The sequence below is a fragment of the Orbicella faveolata genome, unplaced genomic scaffold (assembly GCF_042242905.1).
Source record: "Orbicella faveolata isolate gen_17 unplaced genomic scaffold, um_ofav_v1 contig_13, whole genome shotgun sequence".
NCBI lineage: Eukaryota > Metazoa > Cnidaria > Anthozoa > Scleractinia > Merulinidae > Orbicella > Orbicella faveolata.
Genome location: NW_028301540.1, coordinates 28,808,000 through 28,827,550, shown reverse-complemented (window position 1 = coordinate 28,827,550; position 19,551 = coordinate 28,808,000). Strand labels below are relative to the sequence as shown.

Below are 19,551 nucleotides of genomic sequence, written 5' to 3'. Positions count from 1 at the left end.
GGAGGCCTCACTCAAAAGGGAGCTCCTTTACTCTCTGTCAACAGTTCTGAGACTCAAATGAGTGATGCATCTCTATTGACAAACAAGGCAGTTAACACGGGGCCACAACAGTGAAGGGAGCATTCTAAGAGTCATGAATAGTCTATGAGAAAGTGAGAAGCAATGTTGACTGTTGTTCATTACATGCCCATCACCCAACCTATGGAGCAGTTGCAAAGACGTTGAAAGCTTGGCCGTACGTTCGACGTGATCCAGTCCCGACAGTTTATTTTGCTGCGGTTGACGTTTTAATTTACAAGTAAGAGAATGAACATTAATGATCCGCACCAGTCAAGTTACTCGCATTGTATTGTGTGATTTTATGGCTGTTACTTTTTTCTTTCCAAGCCAAAAGTCCGAGTTATTGTTGACCTCTTAATATCTCATTTATTTACAATAAATGTCATATTCTTCGACCTTTAGTTACTGCTCATAGGCAATTTGAAACAATCAGTCAAATGTATCTTCGTGGTAGTATAGTGGTACTATCCATGAACATATCGTTAATGAACATTGTTTGCAGGAGGATTTTACTCTGATGATGTCGGTTACGTTGGAGAAAGCTGCAAGAAATGTCCTAATGGATCTTTTGTACCGTTTGACAAAACGCCAGGAACATCAAAGCAAGACTGCAAGTCCTGTCCAGAAGGTAACAATCGAAATATATTAATTTGTCAAACCAAATGCTTGATTTTGATTGTTCAAAGCACCTTTTCTTAATGATTACCTAATACGCGGTTCAAACGGCACTCTAATCATGCACCAATTTCACTAGACTTTGGAGCGAAGGCTAACTCAGATGGCATACTTGCGTCGAACTTAAGAGTCACTGACGTCCTTTGAAATGGCTTGATTTTCTGGCCGTGTCACGCACCGTTGGTTTCATTCACGTGATTCAAAAAAGGTGATCACATAATGATATCATTTCTTGGCGCGAATGGCCAAAGTTTGCAGCACAGCGTTTGCAAATTTTTCAAAAGTTCGAGGCAAATCTTATCCATGCGATGGATTTTGCATCTTTCGAACTCTTCTCTATAACATATCTTGGATTGCATCTTGTTAGAAAGTGCGAAACTCAACAAACCTACAAGCAAATTGTGAAGCAACTTCCCCGCAACTTCCCCGACGGCAGAGATTCACTCATCACACAATCATGAAATCGTCATCACGCGGTTGCTTTTTTTGAATCACGTGAATAAAACCAGTGGTGCGTGAACGGCTAAAAAAAAGTCATTTCAAAGGACGTCTCGGATCAATAGTAATGAGGCAAAAAGCTGTATTTTGCAGTTTTAGAAGGAAAATGTCACGAAATCAAAACCATCACTTTTAGGTCTGACAAATGACCATGGAAATATATCGTAAATAAATTTGATGATCACCCTAGAGGTCATGTGTATGGAAACTTTCTCAAGAACGCGAAAGTAGACACTACTTGACAAAAGAAAAGCCTATTTGGGTAAAAATTCATCATGGATACAACTTGTCAGTAGCACATGTAGGTCTGTAGTGGAGCGCTGCATAGGATTCTTCTTAAGAGTCATAGTATAGATGTTTATCGATAGAAAAAAGGGTATTACTGGATTAAAATAATAGGAAGGACTATTTTTAAGATCGGTTTGATGCAGGGAAACCGAAGGAAACTGTTCAAGTGCGAATATATCGCCCTTTAGGTGAGGTATATATTTTATCCCTTTAGAACACGTTCACATATAATAAAGCTACTGTAGATGAATTTCACCAAAAGTCATTTTGCAATATTGTGTGTCAATATTCAACAGGAACAGAAACTGATTTCTTCGCTGGACATCGTGCTTGCGTGTGTTTGGAAGGATTTTATCGAACTCATATGTTTGAGAAATGTCACAAATGCGTAGGAGGACTGACATGCAGAGATGACTACGTTTCTTTAAAATCTGGTTATTGGTGGGAATGGCGGAACAAGACACACACAGATCGTTACAGACATTTCATTGCGAATCTCCTGGCAATTTCGCCAGCATTAGATGTTTCCAGCGTTCAGTACCCTTTCCCGATTCCGACGCCTTACAGATGTCCAAGAGAAGAGTCTTGCAAGGGTGGTTTGGATTCCCCGTGTGAAAATGATTACGAAGGTCCACTCTGTGACGTTTGCAGCTCAGGTTACTATAAGCAGTTTCAAACGTGCATACAATGTCCTTCAAAGAAATGGATAGTGGGACAGTTATCGATCATTGCAGCTATTGCAATTATAATAACTGTGGTTTTACTGTGGACAATCAAGAAAAAGAAAGCGGAGGAAGAAAAATGCACCCTAATAGACATGTTCTTTTCCAAACTTAAGACTGTAATTGGCTTCTATCAGGTTACTCATGGGTTACTTCAAGTCTTCTCCTACATAAAATGGCCAGGCTCTCTGCAAGCAGTTGCGAAATATTCAGAAATACTACAGATGGATGTACTTCAGATTGCACCAGTAGGCTGCCTTTTCACGTGGTTACAAGTAAATGCTTTTGGAAGTCTGTTTGCGATTATGGCAATAAATGCTGCTGTTATTGGTATTTCCGTTGCCGTTTATGGAGTCCGTAAGGCAATAATCTTACGGAATCGAAACCTACGGAATGATGATAAGTCACGAAAAATCTCAGAAATAAAAGGGCTCGTGTTCAGGAATTTGTTCTTCTTCTTGTACTTGACTTACCTCAGTACGTGTGCCCGGACAGTCAGTGTCCTACCAATAGCCTGCCAGAAGCTTTGCCGTGATGATAAAGAAGAACTGTGCCTCAAGTACATGAAAGCAGATTACAGCATAAAATGTCATGGTACAAAGTACAATCAGTGGCTTATTCTGGCCTATATCTCTATTGCTTACATCATTGCCCTCCCGATCTCCTCATTCATTGTGCTTTGGAGGAAGCAAAGAGCAATGGTAGCTACTATGGAAGAGGAAAATCTTCAGGCGCCGGTAGCTGGAATGGAAATTATCTCAGGATTGCGTTTTCTTTTTGAAAACTACGAACATCGCGCGTGGTATTGGGAATTGGTTGAAACGTCTCGTAAAGTAATCCTTACGTCTGGGCTGATTCTGGTAGGACAAGAGAGCAGGTCCTACATTGGATTGGCGTGGGTCATTGCCGGGATGTACGGAATGCTATTTTCATGGATCAAACCCATACGAGACGTAACGGAGAACAGATTAATGGCGACGTCCCTTGCCGTTACTGTTCTCAACCTTGGTGTTGGAGCCGTGTGTAGAATACCCGCGGAAAACATTTCAGCCTCGATCGACACAGACATGGACGCGGTTTCATTCAAGATTTTGGTCCTTGGAGCAAATTCTTTGGTTATTGGCCTCCTTGTAGGTAAGATAAATATAAAATGATAATACAATTTGATAGCTGGAGCTATTTGCAAACGACCATACATGTACGCTCAACCTATATTCATTCGAGACATGGTCGGCGTGGATTTTGGGTGATTAGCCGGAGAATTCGGCATCAAGGAAAAAATGATTTCATTTCTTCAACCTTTCGTGCTAACGGTTCCTATTGATCGCAAATCTTTGATTGTGGATCCAAAAGGAAGCATTTTGGCCTACCATGCATCGTTAAATTTCATTCTTGTAGTTTCAACCCAATTTAGCTTGTAGAGGGCTATAAAAGCTCTCGCTGCTTTTAAACTTTTTTTCACTCAACCTATAGTAATCAAACTTTAATCTTAATCTTCAATTGTTTATCTTTCCTTATACAAGTTGAAAATTTATCAGGATTTACAAATACGATGAATATAATTCTATATATATTAAAACTAATCTTATCATTGCAATTCATTTAGTATATAAGTAAAAAATTACATTAATGCTAATAACAAACCTGTTTTCCATGAATGCCGTGTGCATGTGGAGAGGGCATGCGTGGACGTAGCGCAAGGCACGCGTTTTAATGCAGCAGTCTACGTCCCTTCAATGTGAAAGTAATCAATCTTTCTTAGTATTAACGAGCAGGGAATGACCCACGATAATATCATATGACTGGAAGAGGTCGAAAGCACAAACGTAGTGAACGCGGCTCCATAGAAGAAGGGCAGTCAGATTCCAAGCGAACCAACATTGCGGCTGTCGAAGGCGAAGCCTTCGTAACAGAACCCCCGACCACCGAGGACCACCACAAAGAACCCAGTTTAACGAACTTAAGAGAGCTGTTGGTGGATACACAAATCACAGTCAATAATATTCTATTGGAAAACAGGAAAATCAGCGAAGACGTAAAAAGAACTAAAATACACTGTAAACAAACAGCAAACTGAGATTGTGGACCTCAAGAAACAACTAACCAAATCCAGAACACAGTTTGCAGCTACGGAGCAAGAGCTCGACGATGCGAAGAAACGAATAAATGAACAACAAGAAGAAATAGCAGAGCTCTACGACCTTCAAGACCGTTTAGAACAATATACCAGGAAAAACTCTCTTCAATTTCATGGAATTCCAGAAAGCGCATAAAACTCCACAGAAGAGGCTATCCTAAAAATAGCAGAGGCGCTAGAGGTTCCTGTCAGCCCCGATGACATTGAAAATTCCCATAAATTAAATACTCGAGGCAACAAAGCAATAATTGCAAAATTTGTTAGTCACAAAGCCAAGACGAATCTCTACAGAGCTAGAACAAAACTTAAACAAGTCAAACTGGCCGACCTCTTCCCCGAATCCTCCTACGCAACGAGAGTACAATCGGCACAGATCTTCATCAACGGAAACTTAACTTCCTATCGCCGCCGCATCATGTCTTGAGCTAACGAGAAACGTAGTGATGGCGAGCTATTGAGCGCATGGTCGATGGACGGAACAATTTACGTGAAGGCTTCGCCGGACGGGAGACCCATCAATATCATCGAATTAGAGGACCTCGAGAATCTGTAGCCTGCTAAGAAGTATTTTGGGAGAGGGGACGGACTCTGTCTCCGTCTGTTTAGAACTGTGACTTATCTCTTTACCCTACTTGCAAAAAGGTTTAGTTGTTCTCTCTCGTGTTGTTGTGTGTCTTTGTTTGTGTGCGTTGTCTGGATTGTTTATACTTTAGTGAGTTTTTGTATCTTTTCTTTTTTCTCGTAATTTAATTCGTTTTTCTCTTTTCTATCGAGTAATATGAATACGGATACTTGTCCAAATTTGACATCTTATCATTGAGCGTTCGGGGAATCAGAAATCAAATCAAGAGGGGGAGTATATTTTCATAACTAAAAGATCAAAAAGCAAACATTTATTTTTTGCAAGAAACATATTCAGAACAAGCCGATGAAAAGATTTCGAGAAAAGAATGGGGTGGCGAACTATTTTTCTCACATGGCACCACGCATAGTAAGGGCGTGTGTATTTCAATTGATCCCTTTGTACAACCAAAGTTGATTATTCTTATGCCAATGACTCAGGCAGAATAGTGCTTATTGCAGTCACTCTTAATGGACAAAAACTATCACTGTGCAATATTTACGCACCTATTGATCAGGTCAATCAACTCCAATTCATGCAAGAGCTCAACAACTACATAATCAGTCAGAGCTCACCTCGCTAATTGTTGGGGGAGACTGGAATTGTACTTTATCAAAAAAAGATAAGTTCGGAGGTGCACCGTGGAAACCGTCTAGTTACCGTAATCTCATTATGACCACGATGGAAATGTTTGACTTAGTGGATATTCAAAGAATTCGCCATCCAAAGTTTCGCAAATTCACGTACGAATCAAAATCTCTTAAACTTAAGTCTAGGATTGACTTTTTCTTAATTGCAAAAAATCTCTCTGGGGATGTAAAGAATTCGGAAATTTACCATGCAATCGCGCCTGACCATGACGCAATTTACATTTCGCTATCTTGGCCCAACAAACCTCCTCGGGGACCAGGAGTCTGTAAATTTAACAACACCCTATTGAATGATATGCAGTATGTTAGTACGGTTCGTGATACATACGCCCACGCGTGCAGTTATTATAGCCATATGACGGATAAGAGGTTCTTTTGGGAGTTAATGAAAATGGAAATCAGATCTGCGACTATTTTCTTTTCCAAAAGTAAAGCAAAATGTATCAGCAACCGAGAACAGGAATTAAGACGTAGAATAGACCACCTTGATTTTATTATCTGCGATAATTTTTCTTCCCCCTACATCGATGGAGTACTACGGGAATATGACGGACTGAAAACGGAACTTAAATCAATTTACGAATTTACGTAGCCCCACAGAAAGTCCAACGGGCACTTGACCTTGCTGCGGAAAAAGGGTCATCTGTTTGGCTGACGGTACTCCCCCTTCGTGAAATGGGTTTCAATCTAAATAAGAGAGAGTTCCGCGATGCAATCAAACTGCGCTACGATTAGCCGGTTGATGATATCCCCTCCACCTGTGTATGCGGTGAGGCTTTTACAGTGGACCACGCAATGATATGCAAGAGAGGTGGGTTCGTTACCCAACGTCACAATGAGCTGAGGGACTTAGAAGCCGAACTCCTGAATATGGTTTGTACCGATGTTGAGATTGAGCCTGTCTCGGGTGAACAGCTGGGAAGAGGTTCTAATCGAGCTCCAGATGCGAGATTAGATATTCATGCGCGCGGGTTCTGGGAGAACCAACGATCAGCATTCTTTGACGTGAGGGTTTGTCACCCTAATGCTGATTCGTATGGGGACCTAGAGCTCCAACAGATATACCGCAATCATGAGAACGAGAAGAAGCGCCTTTACGCGAGGAGGGTTTTGGATATCGAACAAGGACCTTTTACACCCCTTATTTTCACGTCAACAGCTGCAGGCGGCATGGGAAACGAGTGTTTGCAATACCATTCCAGACTGGCGCAGCTGATCTCCATCAAGAAAGGAGAACATTATGCTAAAACAATCTCCTGGATAAGAGCAAGGACATCCTTCGCTTTACTAAGATCCGCACTAATCTGCCTAAGAGGTTCAAGAGCTAGAAGGAAAGCCTTTCAGTTGTGACTTTAAGAACATTGATATTGATGTTGAAACCCAGGAGGGAGCCATTATGTAAACACTGTTGAAATAGGTTTTAATAGTTTATTTCTTTTATTTACTTTTACCTTGTAATATACCGATATTGACAATGAAACCCAGGAGGGAGCCATTATGTAAACACTATTGAAATAGGTTTTAATAGTTTATTTCTTTTACTTACTTTTACCTTGTATATACCAATTTGTATGGAATATGTTAATTAATGTTATGATGATGATAGTAGTATTAGTATTAGTTGTAGTAACCATGATATCATGATTAGATACGGAAACATGTTTTACAGGTTTAACAGACATCAAATTATGTAATTATTATAGCATTTTGTAAAGCTTAGCTCTAGTTTTTGTCTTTATTATAATTATTATTATTATAAATTTATAAGGGTTGTATTTACGAAGAAAAAGGAAAACAGGTAATGTTTAGAGTAAAACGCCGCTGGATAGAAAATGTTGAACGCCCAACAAAGTATTTTTTTAATCTTGAAAAAAGTAATTACAACAAAAAAACTATCAGTGAACTTCGATTACAAGATGACTCTATTACGCGCAACGAGACAATGATTCTAGAGCAAATTGAAAATTATTATAGAAACCTGTATACCTCGGATTTAACCTTTTCTGAAACTGCGTAGGACACAATCACTGACAATGTTGAATCCCCTAAGCTTTCAGAGGACGTGCAAGAAACCTTGCAGGGTCTACCTACGTACGAAGAATGCAAAAAGATACTAGAAACCTTTCAGAATGATAAAGCACCGGGGGAAGACGGATTTACCGTTGAATTTTATGCCTATTTTTTTGAACTTTTAGAAAATGATTTAATAGCAAGTTTCAACGAAGCGCACGAGAAAGGTGAACTCTCCATTTCACAACGAAGGGCAATAATTACTTTAATTCCGAAAGAAGACGGGTCACTCCTAGTTCTTTCAAACTGGAGACCGATGCTTAATGTTGATCTTAAAATAACATCAAACGCAATAGCCAAACGCATTGAACTAACACTGCCAAACCTGATCCACCCTGACCAAACAGGCGTCGTAAAAGGGAGATACATTGGGGAAAATATCCGACTTATGAGTGACATAATGGAATATACGAGTCTACAAAACCTACCTGGCATTCTAACGTCACCAGACTTCCTTAAAGCTTTTGATTCGATTGAATGGCCCTCTATAATGAAGACGCTAGACAATTTTAATTTTGGTAGTGACATCAAGCGTTGGATTAAGATATTCTACACGAACACAGAAAGTGCGGTACAAAACAATGGTTTTATAACCAGTTGGTTTAAACCATCAAAAGAAGTTCGACAAGGTTGCCCCGTCTCCCCATCTTTGTTTATTTTTTTCTGCGGAGGCACTCTCAAATAACATACGTCAGGATTCCAACGTGAGAGGAAAGGTAACGAAATTAAGCTGTCCCAATTCGCTGCTGATACTACTCTATTCAATGCGGACATAGAATCTTTAGAAATTAAAATTGTTGGGGATTTCGAACGAATTGCTGGTCTGTCCCTAAATGTAAAGAAAACGAGGGCGCGTTGGTTGGGGAAATGGAAAAGCAATAGAAATAAGCCTCTGGATTTAAAATGGTTCCACTGCCCTGTTAAGATATTGGGGATATATTTTTCGTATAATATTAAGGAGAATAACGAGCTCAACTTCGACAAAAAGATCCAAAAGTTGCAAACTAAGTTGGATATGTGGAGTTCACGGGACTTGAAGATATTTGGAAGAACCATGTTAATTAAAACCTTGGGTATATCGCAACTTATCTATTCGGCCTCTAATCTGGTTGCTCCCAAAGGAATTGCGGAAATTGTAAGAACAAAATCTTTTAAGTTCCTCTAGAAAAACAAAAAAGATAATATAAAAAGATCAGGTCTTTACCAAGATCTAGACCACGGTGGAATACGCATGACCGATGTTGATATTATGTTAAAAGCCCTAAAACTCGCCTGGATCCCGAGACTGTTGCGGACTAGCTTCGGACAATAGTAATTGGTGTATTATTCCAAAGCATTATTTCAGAAGAAAGGGAGGGTTAAATTTTCTACTAAGGTGCAACTACGACACGAATTACGTTAACGACCTCCAGCTCTTCTATAAGAAGATACGAGACTTCTTCAACGAATTAAAAACTCCTTATTCGTACGATCAAAAGCAGGGGTTAGTATGTTTAATAACAAAGATATATTGGTGGACGGGAAACCCATCTTCCTTAATGATTGGTTTAAAAAGGATATTCTATCGATTAATGACCTACTGAATGAAAGCGGCAATTTTTTGACATTCCACGAGTTTCGTGATAAATACTCCTGTGAATCCAGTTTTTTAAAGTATTATCAAGTTGTTAGCGCTATTCCGGAACGCTTAAGGTCTGTAGCCAAGTGCTCCGACACCACGAACAAATCATTTTTTACCGGAAAGGATAATATCTTCTGCCTCAACGAATCGACACAAATTAACTGTGCAAGGCTAAGTCATAGGACTTCTATAATTTGCCCAACGTCAAGATTCACACTGAAGATCAAACGGGCCCTCAACGTTGGAGCGAAAAACTCTCTTTAAAGAAAGACGAGTGGACTAAGATCTTTAAATCACTGAAAAGCATTTGTAAGGAAACTAAACTAAAAGAGTTTCAATTTGAATTAACCCACAGAACGACAGTAACTAAGAAGAACTATTCAGATTTGATATTAGGGAGGACGATAGATGTCTATACTGCGGAGATAAAGATTCAGTTGAGCACTCTTTTATCGAATGTATGTTTACCAAACTGTTTACCCAAAAGGTCTTGAACTGGTTCAACCGAGTGAATGCGTGCCAAATTTCTCCTACCACAGAGGAGACCTTGTTCGGCATTATTGCAACCTCCCACGACACAACAATAATACGGAAATGCAACTACACCGCCTTATTTATGCGCCATTATATTTATTCAAGCAAGTTAAATAGCCTAGCCATCTCCATTCAGGATTTTATCAGTAAGCTATTCATTCAATACAATCTTGAAAATTTGTCTTAATTAAATCTTTATTGAGAAGTACTCCTCCCTCCTCAAAGTCAATATACAGTATAACTATTGTAAGTAAGTGTATGTTCAGCAAGTAATGTAAGTAGAGTATTATATTGTTAGTAGTGTAAGTAGCCTGTATTGCATGTAGATAAAAGTAATTGTATTCAGTATTGTATTGCCAACATAAGTAACCATATTGTAAGTAACGTATAAGTATTGTTTTGTAAGTAGAGTAGTGTAATGAGACCTGCATTGGGCGCGATTCTGTAATGTTGTAGAATTGTGTCTTGTAAATATAATTATTATTAAAAAAACAAAAGAAAAAAAATGAATGCAGTGTATCTAGTTTATAAATTCAGGATTGAGCAAGCGCTTTATTTCTTTATTATTTTTTTTTTTAAGCGAGATAGCCTTTCTTAGTTTACAGGGTAGCCTTTTCAAGAGGGTTGCACCACTGTAACTAAAATTGTTTTTATTTGTTCATAGAAAGGGAACAATTAGTTTGTTTTCGTACTCTCTTAAAGAGTAGCGTGCTAGATTCCGTTTTGTAAAGTTAGATGAGAGGTATTCGGGAACAAGACCGTTCAAAGACCTATATACCATCAAACTTTGCCAATTTTACCAAATATGCCAGGAGGCGTTTTAGCCTATCGACATGTGAAGATCTGTGAAGTGACATTTTTGTAGCAATCATCTTACTGGGGCTATGTCACCAAAATTTAGCATCATTTCAAGCTTAATGCCTGTTTCTGCATTACACAAAATAGTTGTCCCTAAATCTTTCCAGATATTTTAAATGTCTATTTTCAGTGTATGACTTGGTTTCTCGTTTATTTCAGTTCAGTACGCAGTGTTCCTGTATAGGTACATCAAAGAATGGCGCAAAAATCCACATTGGTCCTTTTCGTGCTGTCTGTCTTTGCTTCTGCCTCTCAACGATTTGCAGGGAGAATTACGCGGATTAGCGGAAACAAACGTTCTTAAAAGCCAGCTACAGACAGGACAAATTGAAAAGCCTAGCCTCCTCTCTGCCGTGAAAGAAAGTGGAGCCATCGATGTCACCCTTGAGGAAGTTGAACAAGGGGATGATAACAGAGAAAAGATACAGGACAGAAATCATCAAGTGGCCCTGCACAAGCACCCAAGACGTCATCAAGGAACTCAAACAGAACTACGCTCGGTTCCTGTGACTGTTATCTGGGTACATGGACCAATGAGCAACTCAGATGGCGAACGACTGTGGGTAGTTAGATTTGGGTCGCTCAGTTAGTGTGTCTCTCAGTTAGTTAGTCAGTCAATCAGTCGGTCAGTCGGTCAGTCATTCAGTCGGTCGGTCAGTCAGTCAGTAAGTCTGTTAGTCGGTCAGTCAGTTAGTCCGTCAGTCAGTCAGCCTTTTCCAATTAGCTAGCGACATGCAAAGACAAAAGGCAACTATGTGTTCTCTTTCTTCCCCGTGGCTGCGTAGGCGTTGAATGTGAGAACAAATGCAACAAATTACTTGAATTAGATCGAATCGAAAGCCAGTCCCTGCTTTGAATTCCATGCTGAATTATAATCATAGGCATCAGTACTTAGTATGGCTGCTTTGGCTTATGATTGTTTTGCACGTGTAAGGAGCGGGCGAAACATGCCTTTGTTAATCTGTTTTAGTTTTGAATGGCTTGTTTTATGTGTCGCGGGCATCGAACGCATGTTTTTATTTATTAAGTTTACATTTATTTATCACTAACAAATAGCTACCTTTTTCTTCAAGGTCCCAGGAGTCTATTCAAGCAAACAGGGATCACAACATTGACAACGGGAAAAGGAGCAACACAAGAGACGGAGTTAGGAAATAAGCGACGAAGAATATCAAGTAGTTGCTAAAACAGTTTGCTCAGAGATTAAGTAATTAGAGTAGACATGCATATTTCGTAGGAACGTTTTATCATTTAATCGTTGAAAACATTTCAGTAGAGATCTCAGTGAGAAAATATGATGAATACGTCATTAAGGAGAAACCAAAATATTTACTGCTAAAATTTTAGTTAATTATCCTTAAGCTTAATTAGCCGCCAGGCAAAGTTCAATTACCCAAGTACAACCTTCTTAAAGAGCTTGCCCTGCTTGTGGTACAAAAATCTAACTTAATCAAGTGGCGTTTTCTGTCTTTTTGTTTGTGCAAATTTTTAGTTTGTTTGAAACTATTCCCAGCTTGTTAAACCACACCGAAACTGTACTGGTACTCCTTTTCCTTGTGGAGGTGGGGTGGGATGAGGAAAAGGATTGGGAGTTTTCCGAAAGTGGCGAATCCAAGTTAGATCCCTATGCCGTGGTTTTGCTGTGTTGTAATGTCAATAAAAATGGGAACTGATTGCCAAAAAAAATCAAAGAAATGTTTTAGATGTAGTTGTGGCTCTTTCTCTCCCTCTCCCACCCGCTGTCACTATAATGTAGCCCTATTGACAGACAGATTGCATTTGAGAAAGGAAAATGTAGGAAACAGTTCCGTAGCAATTATATATCTGTATTTATCTTGATACCAATGTATTTATCACTTATTCTATTCATATATTCAGTGTACAAGCGCCAATAAAAAGGCCTTCAAACATGAAACTTGTTTTAGTTTGCTCTTTTTCAATTTATGTGCATGATTGGCTGTATTGACAATGTAATATGGAAAACGGGTAATTTTTTAAAAGGAGAAAAAAAAAACTTTCGCTATTTATCGGTCAGGACACTTTCCCTCTACATACTGAATTAAAAGGACTGGCAGAGATGACCTGAAGGCTGAAAGCAGTTGAAAAGATTATTAACTAGAGAATTTCTACGTGCATGTAGAGGGCAAACACACTAAATTACCATTTCCCGAAACAGAAGGCGTATGTCTATTAATTTTTCCAAATGCCCTGAAAATGATTGTTTTCTAGGTCTCCGTTGACAACAATGGCATCGAGTTTCAAACGAGAATTCGATGAATTAATTCAGTCTCGAAGAACTGAGGGAACTGAGCGAAAATGAATAGTGCTACAAAGGAAAAAAAATACCATTTGACAATTAGTTGGTTTCTTTCCATCGTAGTCTTGCAAGCAGGGAAGAGAAGGTAAAAATAGCCCGGTTTTCTATTCAACTTCCCGAAGATTAGGTACAAAAAAGTGCAATATTTCAGTTTGGTGCATGCGCATAAGCCAAAATTTGGACTTTTTTTGCGATTGCCTGTTCCAAATGTTTTTTTTTTTGTTTGTTTGTTTTTTGCCCCTTTCCTTTCCTTTTTCTCGGCCCTTTTACTCTCGCTAACTTTTGCGTTGCATATTCTATCTGGCTTCCGTAAAAAGTTGGGTGTTAATTATGGGCAAAGCCTAGAAATGGGACCTTGACCAATTATAGGTATAGTGGGCCATTCTACCACCAATTTTTCACCAAAACTGATAACGATGTTTTTCAATTTTCCACGTCAGAAAGCCGTCGATATCCAAAACCGACCGTTGTGCGGATCTATCCTAGCTCTACCATCTGCTTATCAAGAATATCTGATGACATTTAAATTGATGACGTCACAAGTGGTACAAAGAACACGACCACTCAAGACGTGTTTATACGTCCTTGAGGGTCAAAGGGTTAATACCTTTGTTAATATTTTTAGTTTTGAACTGATTGGTTACAAAACTGTATTCCAAATTGTACCACAGGCATTCAATGCACGCTTTTACCCACCAAGTTTACATTTATTTATCATTGATAGACAGCTCCCTTTCTCTTCAAGGTCTCAGGAGTCCATCCAAGCAAAACAGGATCAGAGTATTGATAAGGGGAGAATGTGTAATGCAAAAGACAGCAATGGGAAGGGATGGAAGAAGTTTACTGAGTAGTTACTAAACACACTGCTCTGAGATACATATTTCGTCGAAACTTTTTTTGCTATATTCATAGACAAAATTGAATGAATCAAATATAGTAAGCAATCTGACTCAATTTTTAAGCTTATCCAAGCAAAAGTAGTTAATTCTTAAGGCTGAAAGCAATTGATCAAAATGCCATAACAGGAAAGTCATGAAAGATTTAACACTGAATCAAACCTTCGAAAAAGGAAAAAGATGAAAATCGTTATCTAGTAAGTACATTCGCATTTATACCAGTCACGTATTGTATTACCTATATTCAGTATATACTTGGCAAGTGGGAATAAAATCCCTCCAAAGCTAAAAATACTTGTTATTGTTCGCTCTTTTTTCCAGTTTATTGGTATATTTGGTGGCATGTAGCAATACAATACAATACAATGCAATGCAATGCAATGCAATGCAATGCGATGCTATACAATACAATACAATACAATACAATACAATATAGGGAATTAAAAGACTTTTCGCTACGGAGAGGTTAGGACACTGTGCCTTTACCTAATCAACGGGCTGGGAGTGATGAACTTAAGGCTAAAAGCAGTTGATCAAAATGCCATAACGGGAAAGTCCTGACAGAGTTATAACTGAATCAACTCATCGTTTGGGGGTCTGTTCTCTTGATTGATATCTAAACGCTCTACTATTTTTGTTTTCATTTACTCATTTAAATTCTGAAGTGCTTATGACCTACGCAGAATCAGCGCTATACAAATATTACTTATAACGTGTTTACTATTACTATTACTATTACTATCACTATCACTATCACTATTACTGTTACTGTTACTGTTACTGTTACTGTTACTGTTACTGTTACTGTTACTGTTACTGTTACTGTTACTGTTACTGTTACTGTTACTGTTACTGTTACTGTTACTGTTACTGTTACTGTTACTGTTACTGTTACTGTTACTGCCACTGCTACTGCTACTGCTACTGTTACTGTTACTGTTACTGTTACTGTTACTGTTACTGTTACTGTTACTGTTACTGCTACTGCTACTGTTACTGTTACTGTTACTGTTACTGTTACCGTTACCGTTACCGTTACCGTTACCGTTACTGTTACTGTTACTGTTACTGTTACTGTTACTATTGCTATTGCTATTATTATTATTATTATTATTATTATTATTATTACTTTGTTGTCCTGTTTCAATAGTCTCAAAATGACTCTAAATGACGCGAAGGTTATTCATAACAAGAAAAGTTGAAACAGCTTATGGACCGTGTCAGCTGCCGTTACTCACCTTTCTGCATTGTTTAGGCCTTGTCCTAAACCGAGCCCACGATCCAGTTGTTAACTATCTTGAATCCTTGTTATATTACACGATTCAAATTGAAAAATGCTTTAATTTTCTACAACAAAACGCTTCTTGTTAAATCCGCGTGCAGTTAGATCCATCTCCTCCCACAAGGTTGTCTTATATCAATAATTCTTGTGCTTCACATCGGAAAGAATTTTTTAATGACATTTTGCATTTTGCACAACACAGGCTTCATTCCGAACAGCGTAGACGATATTTTTTAGTTCTAGGGACTTGAAGCTAAATTTTACAGACCTTAATTATCCTTATGTTAAATAGACAGGTTAAAATTATTACACGCGTTGGTTATGTACAGTGTCAGTGAAATATATGCTATTTTGGACTTGAGAGGAGCTCGACACAAACTGACACTAAGCTGCGCAGACTGATTTTTATCTACATATGCTTGATTCCGAATAGTGTAGACGATATTTTCGAGATCTGTTGACTTGCAACTAACTTGCAAGGACCTCGTCCTTATCCTGCTCAATTATAGTGTAGATTTACGTGATTATTTGGCTGTGATTGCTATGTTGAATGCAAAAAAATGCGTTTAAACGGAGGTTGTCTGCCAAGGAAAAATTAACACTCTATAATGTTTTGTTTCCTTTTGAGCTTGACTTCTGTGATTTCGCCGAGTACATGACATGAAAAACAGTCGATAGACCAGCGAAATAATTTGCAGCTGATGCCAACAAGATCAATTCTTGAAGCGCAAGATCACTACTAAAAGGAGAACCTACTCACATTGAGAAAACTCATACACCTTATTCCAAAATGGCCGACATTTTGGTATTCTTTTGTTTACTTGAAAATGACCCATTGTTGCCTCGTTTAAGGGAAAAATATTCTTTTGAATTTCGAGTTTAAGAACGCGGCAACAAGGGCTAATTTGCAAGTAAACAAAACTGAGTGGAGCGACGCAATGGTCAAAATATTCGCCACCAATCAGTTAGCCCGCTATGATCTCTGTGACATAGTGCAAAGCTATAACCCCGGGGTAAGGAGGGTACTTTAGGAATTTCTGGGTGGGGATGTGCCGCTGGGACCCTGGAACCCTTAGCCTATACCAGAGCTAGTTCAGCTGAATTTTGCTACCCTATACTAGAGTAACCAGTATTAAAACCATCGATTTCCGTCTGAATCCCGATTTTTGACAGTTAATAATATCCAGTAGTGTTTTATGCTGTAGTCATCTATCGACGCTGTTGAGGCTGAGTTGCAAAAATTTAAACTTGCCGATTTCATTATTTTATATTTTTGAGTTCCTGGTTTCCTTAGTTTACATAAAATCTTTAACCAACTAGTCAGTTTCGTGAAAAATAATACCCTACTCTAGACCCAAACGCTCTGTTTTACATACACTATACTAGAGTAAACTGCTTGAAAACCATACCCTTCACAGCGGCACATACCTATGTAGCCCATATATGGCAGTACCCCCCCCTCCCCCCACCCCGGAGCTATTGCTGTTTTTCAGTGTCACGCCATTCAAAATAGATCAAAATAGAAATCAAAACCGTTCAATAGATAAAGTCCAGAATTTAGGAAATGAAAGAAGGTAAATATGCAAAGACTATCTCCAAGATTCTAGTCACAGCAATTTTTTTATGCAAGATATGCGGAGAAATTTTTTACCCAAATTTATAGAGACTTGTATGGAGACGCCATGCTGGTGCCCATCCGTATGGGCACTAACATGGCGGCCGGAAACCAACAGAAACATCTGTCACAGAGTTTGCTACAAAAATGTGAATTTATCCCTCGAGGAACTCTAAACCATTAAAATAATATTTTTTCTAAGACATGAACTGTTCAGATAGCCAAATTCCCCGAAATAAGTCACTTTTTTAACCATCAAGACAGCTCTCTAGGCCGTCGTGTAAATGCCGCGTCACGCAAAAGTGTAAAAATTCAAGCGTAGTGTATCACAAAACAAGAACCCATTCGGAGAGAAAATTTGTATGAATATTAGTTTTCAGCTGTTCTTATACATCATTAAAGTAAAATCTCAGGAAGATCAATAGTTTTGTAGTTTGAATTTTAGTGACGTCACGTGAAAACCAGCTATAACCTACAGCTGTAACTAAAGGTGGATACTCGAGTCCTCGTAACGGTATACAAGAGCAAACAAATCATCTTGCCCTAATTATACAGTCTGGTCGCCGTGCTGTAAATGCGATAGACCAGTTTCTATATATCAAATTTCTAACTTGGCGTTGAGACTATGGGGAAAAGCCTAATGGCGCCTAAATTTGAATAACAATACTTATACATCCTTAGCCTCACATTCATGTGAAAAATCCTTTGTCTTGAAGCATGAGTACGATGCTAGGGGTATATAAAGTATTGTTATTCAAATTTTTGCACCAGTTATAAAAAAGGTCTATAAAACAAAATAAATCCTTTATTCAAACTCAACCTTGATGTTATTTCTTTTGCTGTATTCCTCTAAGCCTCGGCGCCGAGATAGAATTTTAATATATCGCAATTGGCCCATTGCCTGCAGCTTAGCAAAGTTTTAAAAAGTGTACTTTCGCTTTAAAATCTTACCCATCAATAAAACAAATAAAGCAAATAACAGCCAGCGCACGCTTCTGTGTTTTTAAATATTTATATGACCATGTCGTAAAGAAATGTCCAAACGTTTGCAACATACAGTAGGAATCCTTTCAAATCTTCGCGGCTGTCACCACAAAAAGACCTGACTCGCTCTTCTTGTCCATGCACGCGCGACAGCTCTGTTGTATAAAACATCAAATGCTGCGTGGTTTGAAGCTTTGTCGACAAGTCGGCCGGGTGGGAGCCTGGTTTTGGTCACCGACACGGACCAACCACGCTCGACCCATGGTTGCGCGGCTGATTTTTGGCGAGCCGGAAGTTGAGGCTGCTCTAGATATAATTGGAGACTTCAAGCGAACTGCTGCCAAATAGATCTCTCCAAAACAAGATTAGCCACGAAACAGTCTGCCAAAAAATACTGAAAAACTAATTAATTCATTTTGTATATCAGGTACTGCGAAGTTTTTCATACATGTCATGACAACGTTTACACGAACAGTATGGAATTACGAAAAGTTGAATCTTTTAAGTTCTAATTTTTGTGGCTAAAATCATAATACTTAATTTCCTTTAATTTTTTGAAAGACTATATTAGAAATTCATGTCAAGACACAGGTGAATATATGAAAGATCTTATATCGTATATTTGAAATGCAAAGAAAGATTCGATCGAAGAAATGATTGCTCGTCGCAGTTATATACCCAACTTAAGCAACTGTGAAATTAAAGCCTGAAGAAAATTTTTCAGGCTTTAATTTTACAGCTACTGAAGTTGAGTATATAGCTGAGATGATCAATCCTGTTTTCATGTTGTTTCAAGACAATAACCACAAACTTCCAATTTCCTATCCTCAGATTAACAGACAACTGGAACTTTTATGCAAAATAGCTCAATTATATAGATGTTTTATCCATAGAGTGCGCAGCATTATGTAAAACGTTTCTTTTATTTTAAAATTTTTGGTTTGGTAGCAACATAAAACGTCAATTAAGTATTTATATCTTTCGTGTTTCATGAACAGTTCTTGAGTTTCCAAAATTATTGCGATTAATTTGGCGTTGTAGCTTTTCTATTTTTTGGAGATGCCGGAAATGGGAAAACAATACCAGGCTTTGACAGTTGTCTTACCTGGAAAAACAAGGAAAACGGTATTTATTTTTCACCATTATTATTCGGTTTTTCATCCGCCGTCTGCATGGAACACAATTAAACACGGAATTCTAATTTACCTACGTGGGTGCTTTGTTTTCAAAGCACCCACGGTTTTCATACTCGCTTAAACCGAAGTCCCGTTTTCAATTCATCAGTTCCCTTGCATACTTTTGACAAGTGTTGCCTAGTTACAATAAACCACGTGGTGCTGTTCTCGGGTACTCCTTTAATAAACAGAATTTAATATGACTATAATAAAAAGTACGGTGCGATCGAAACAGCGTGTTCGTTAGTTGCAGATGGTGCTAATGTAGCGAAAGAAACCATATCAGAATCAGAGAAAATTTTGCTTTTTTGTAATTGCGCAGTACTTCACGACTATTTATCAATACGTAAGTACAGATTGATGTATTATATTTTAAGTGATGTGATAACTGACGATTTTTTGTCGGAGAGAACCGCAGACTGTGTCAATACAGGAGTGAGCTCAACACGCTTTTTTTTAAAATAGCAGTAGACGGTAACAAACCATTTTGCTAGGATGAAAGTGAGCTGAAGACGAGGTACCGTTAAAATGAGGGGTTCCGTAAAGT

General features: G+C 38.4%; 1 protein-coding gene and 1 pseudogene across 1 annotated transcript; both read left to right on the top strand.

Moving 5' to 3' along the window:
* The first annotated feature begins 567 nt into the window (after positions 1-567).
* On the top strand, positions 568-12,430 carry LOC149115896 (uncharacterized). The gene is made up of 4 exons (XM_089285339.1): positions 568-688; positions 1,818-3,377; positions 10,895-11,294; positions 11,809-12,430. Exons 2-4 carry the CDS (start codon positions 1,886-1,888, stop codon positions 11,891-11,893), a joined length of 1,977 nt encoding a protein of 658 aa, XP_089141465.1. The 5' UTR covers positions 568-688; positions 1,818-1,885; the 3' UTR covers positions 11,894-12,430.
* LOC149115897 (uncharacterized) lies at positions 3,954-4,950 on the top strand (annotated as a pseudogene).
* Positions 12,431-19,551: the final 7,121 nt, after the last annotated feature.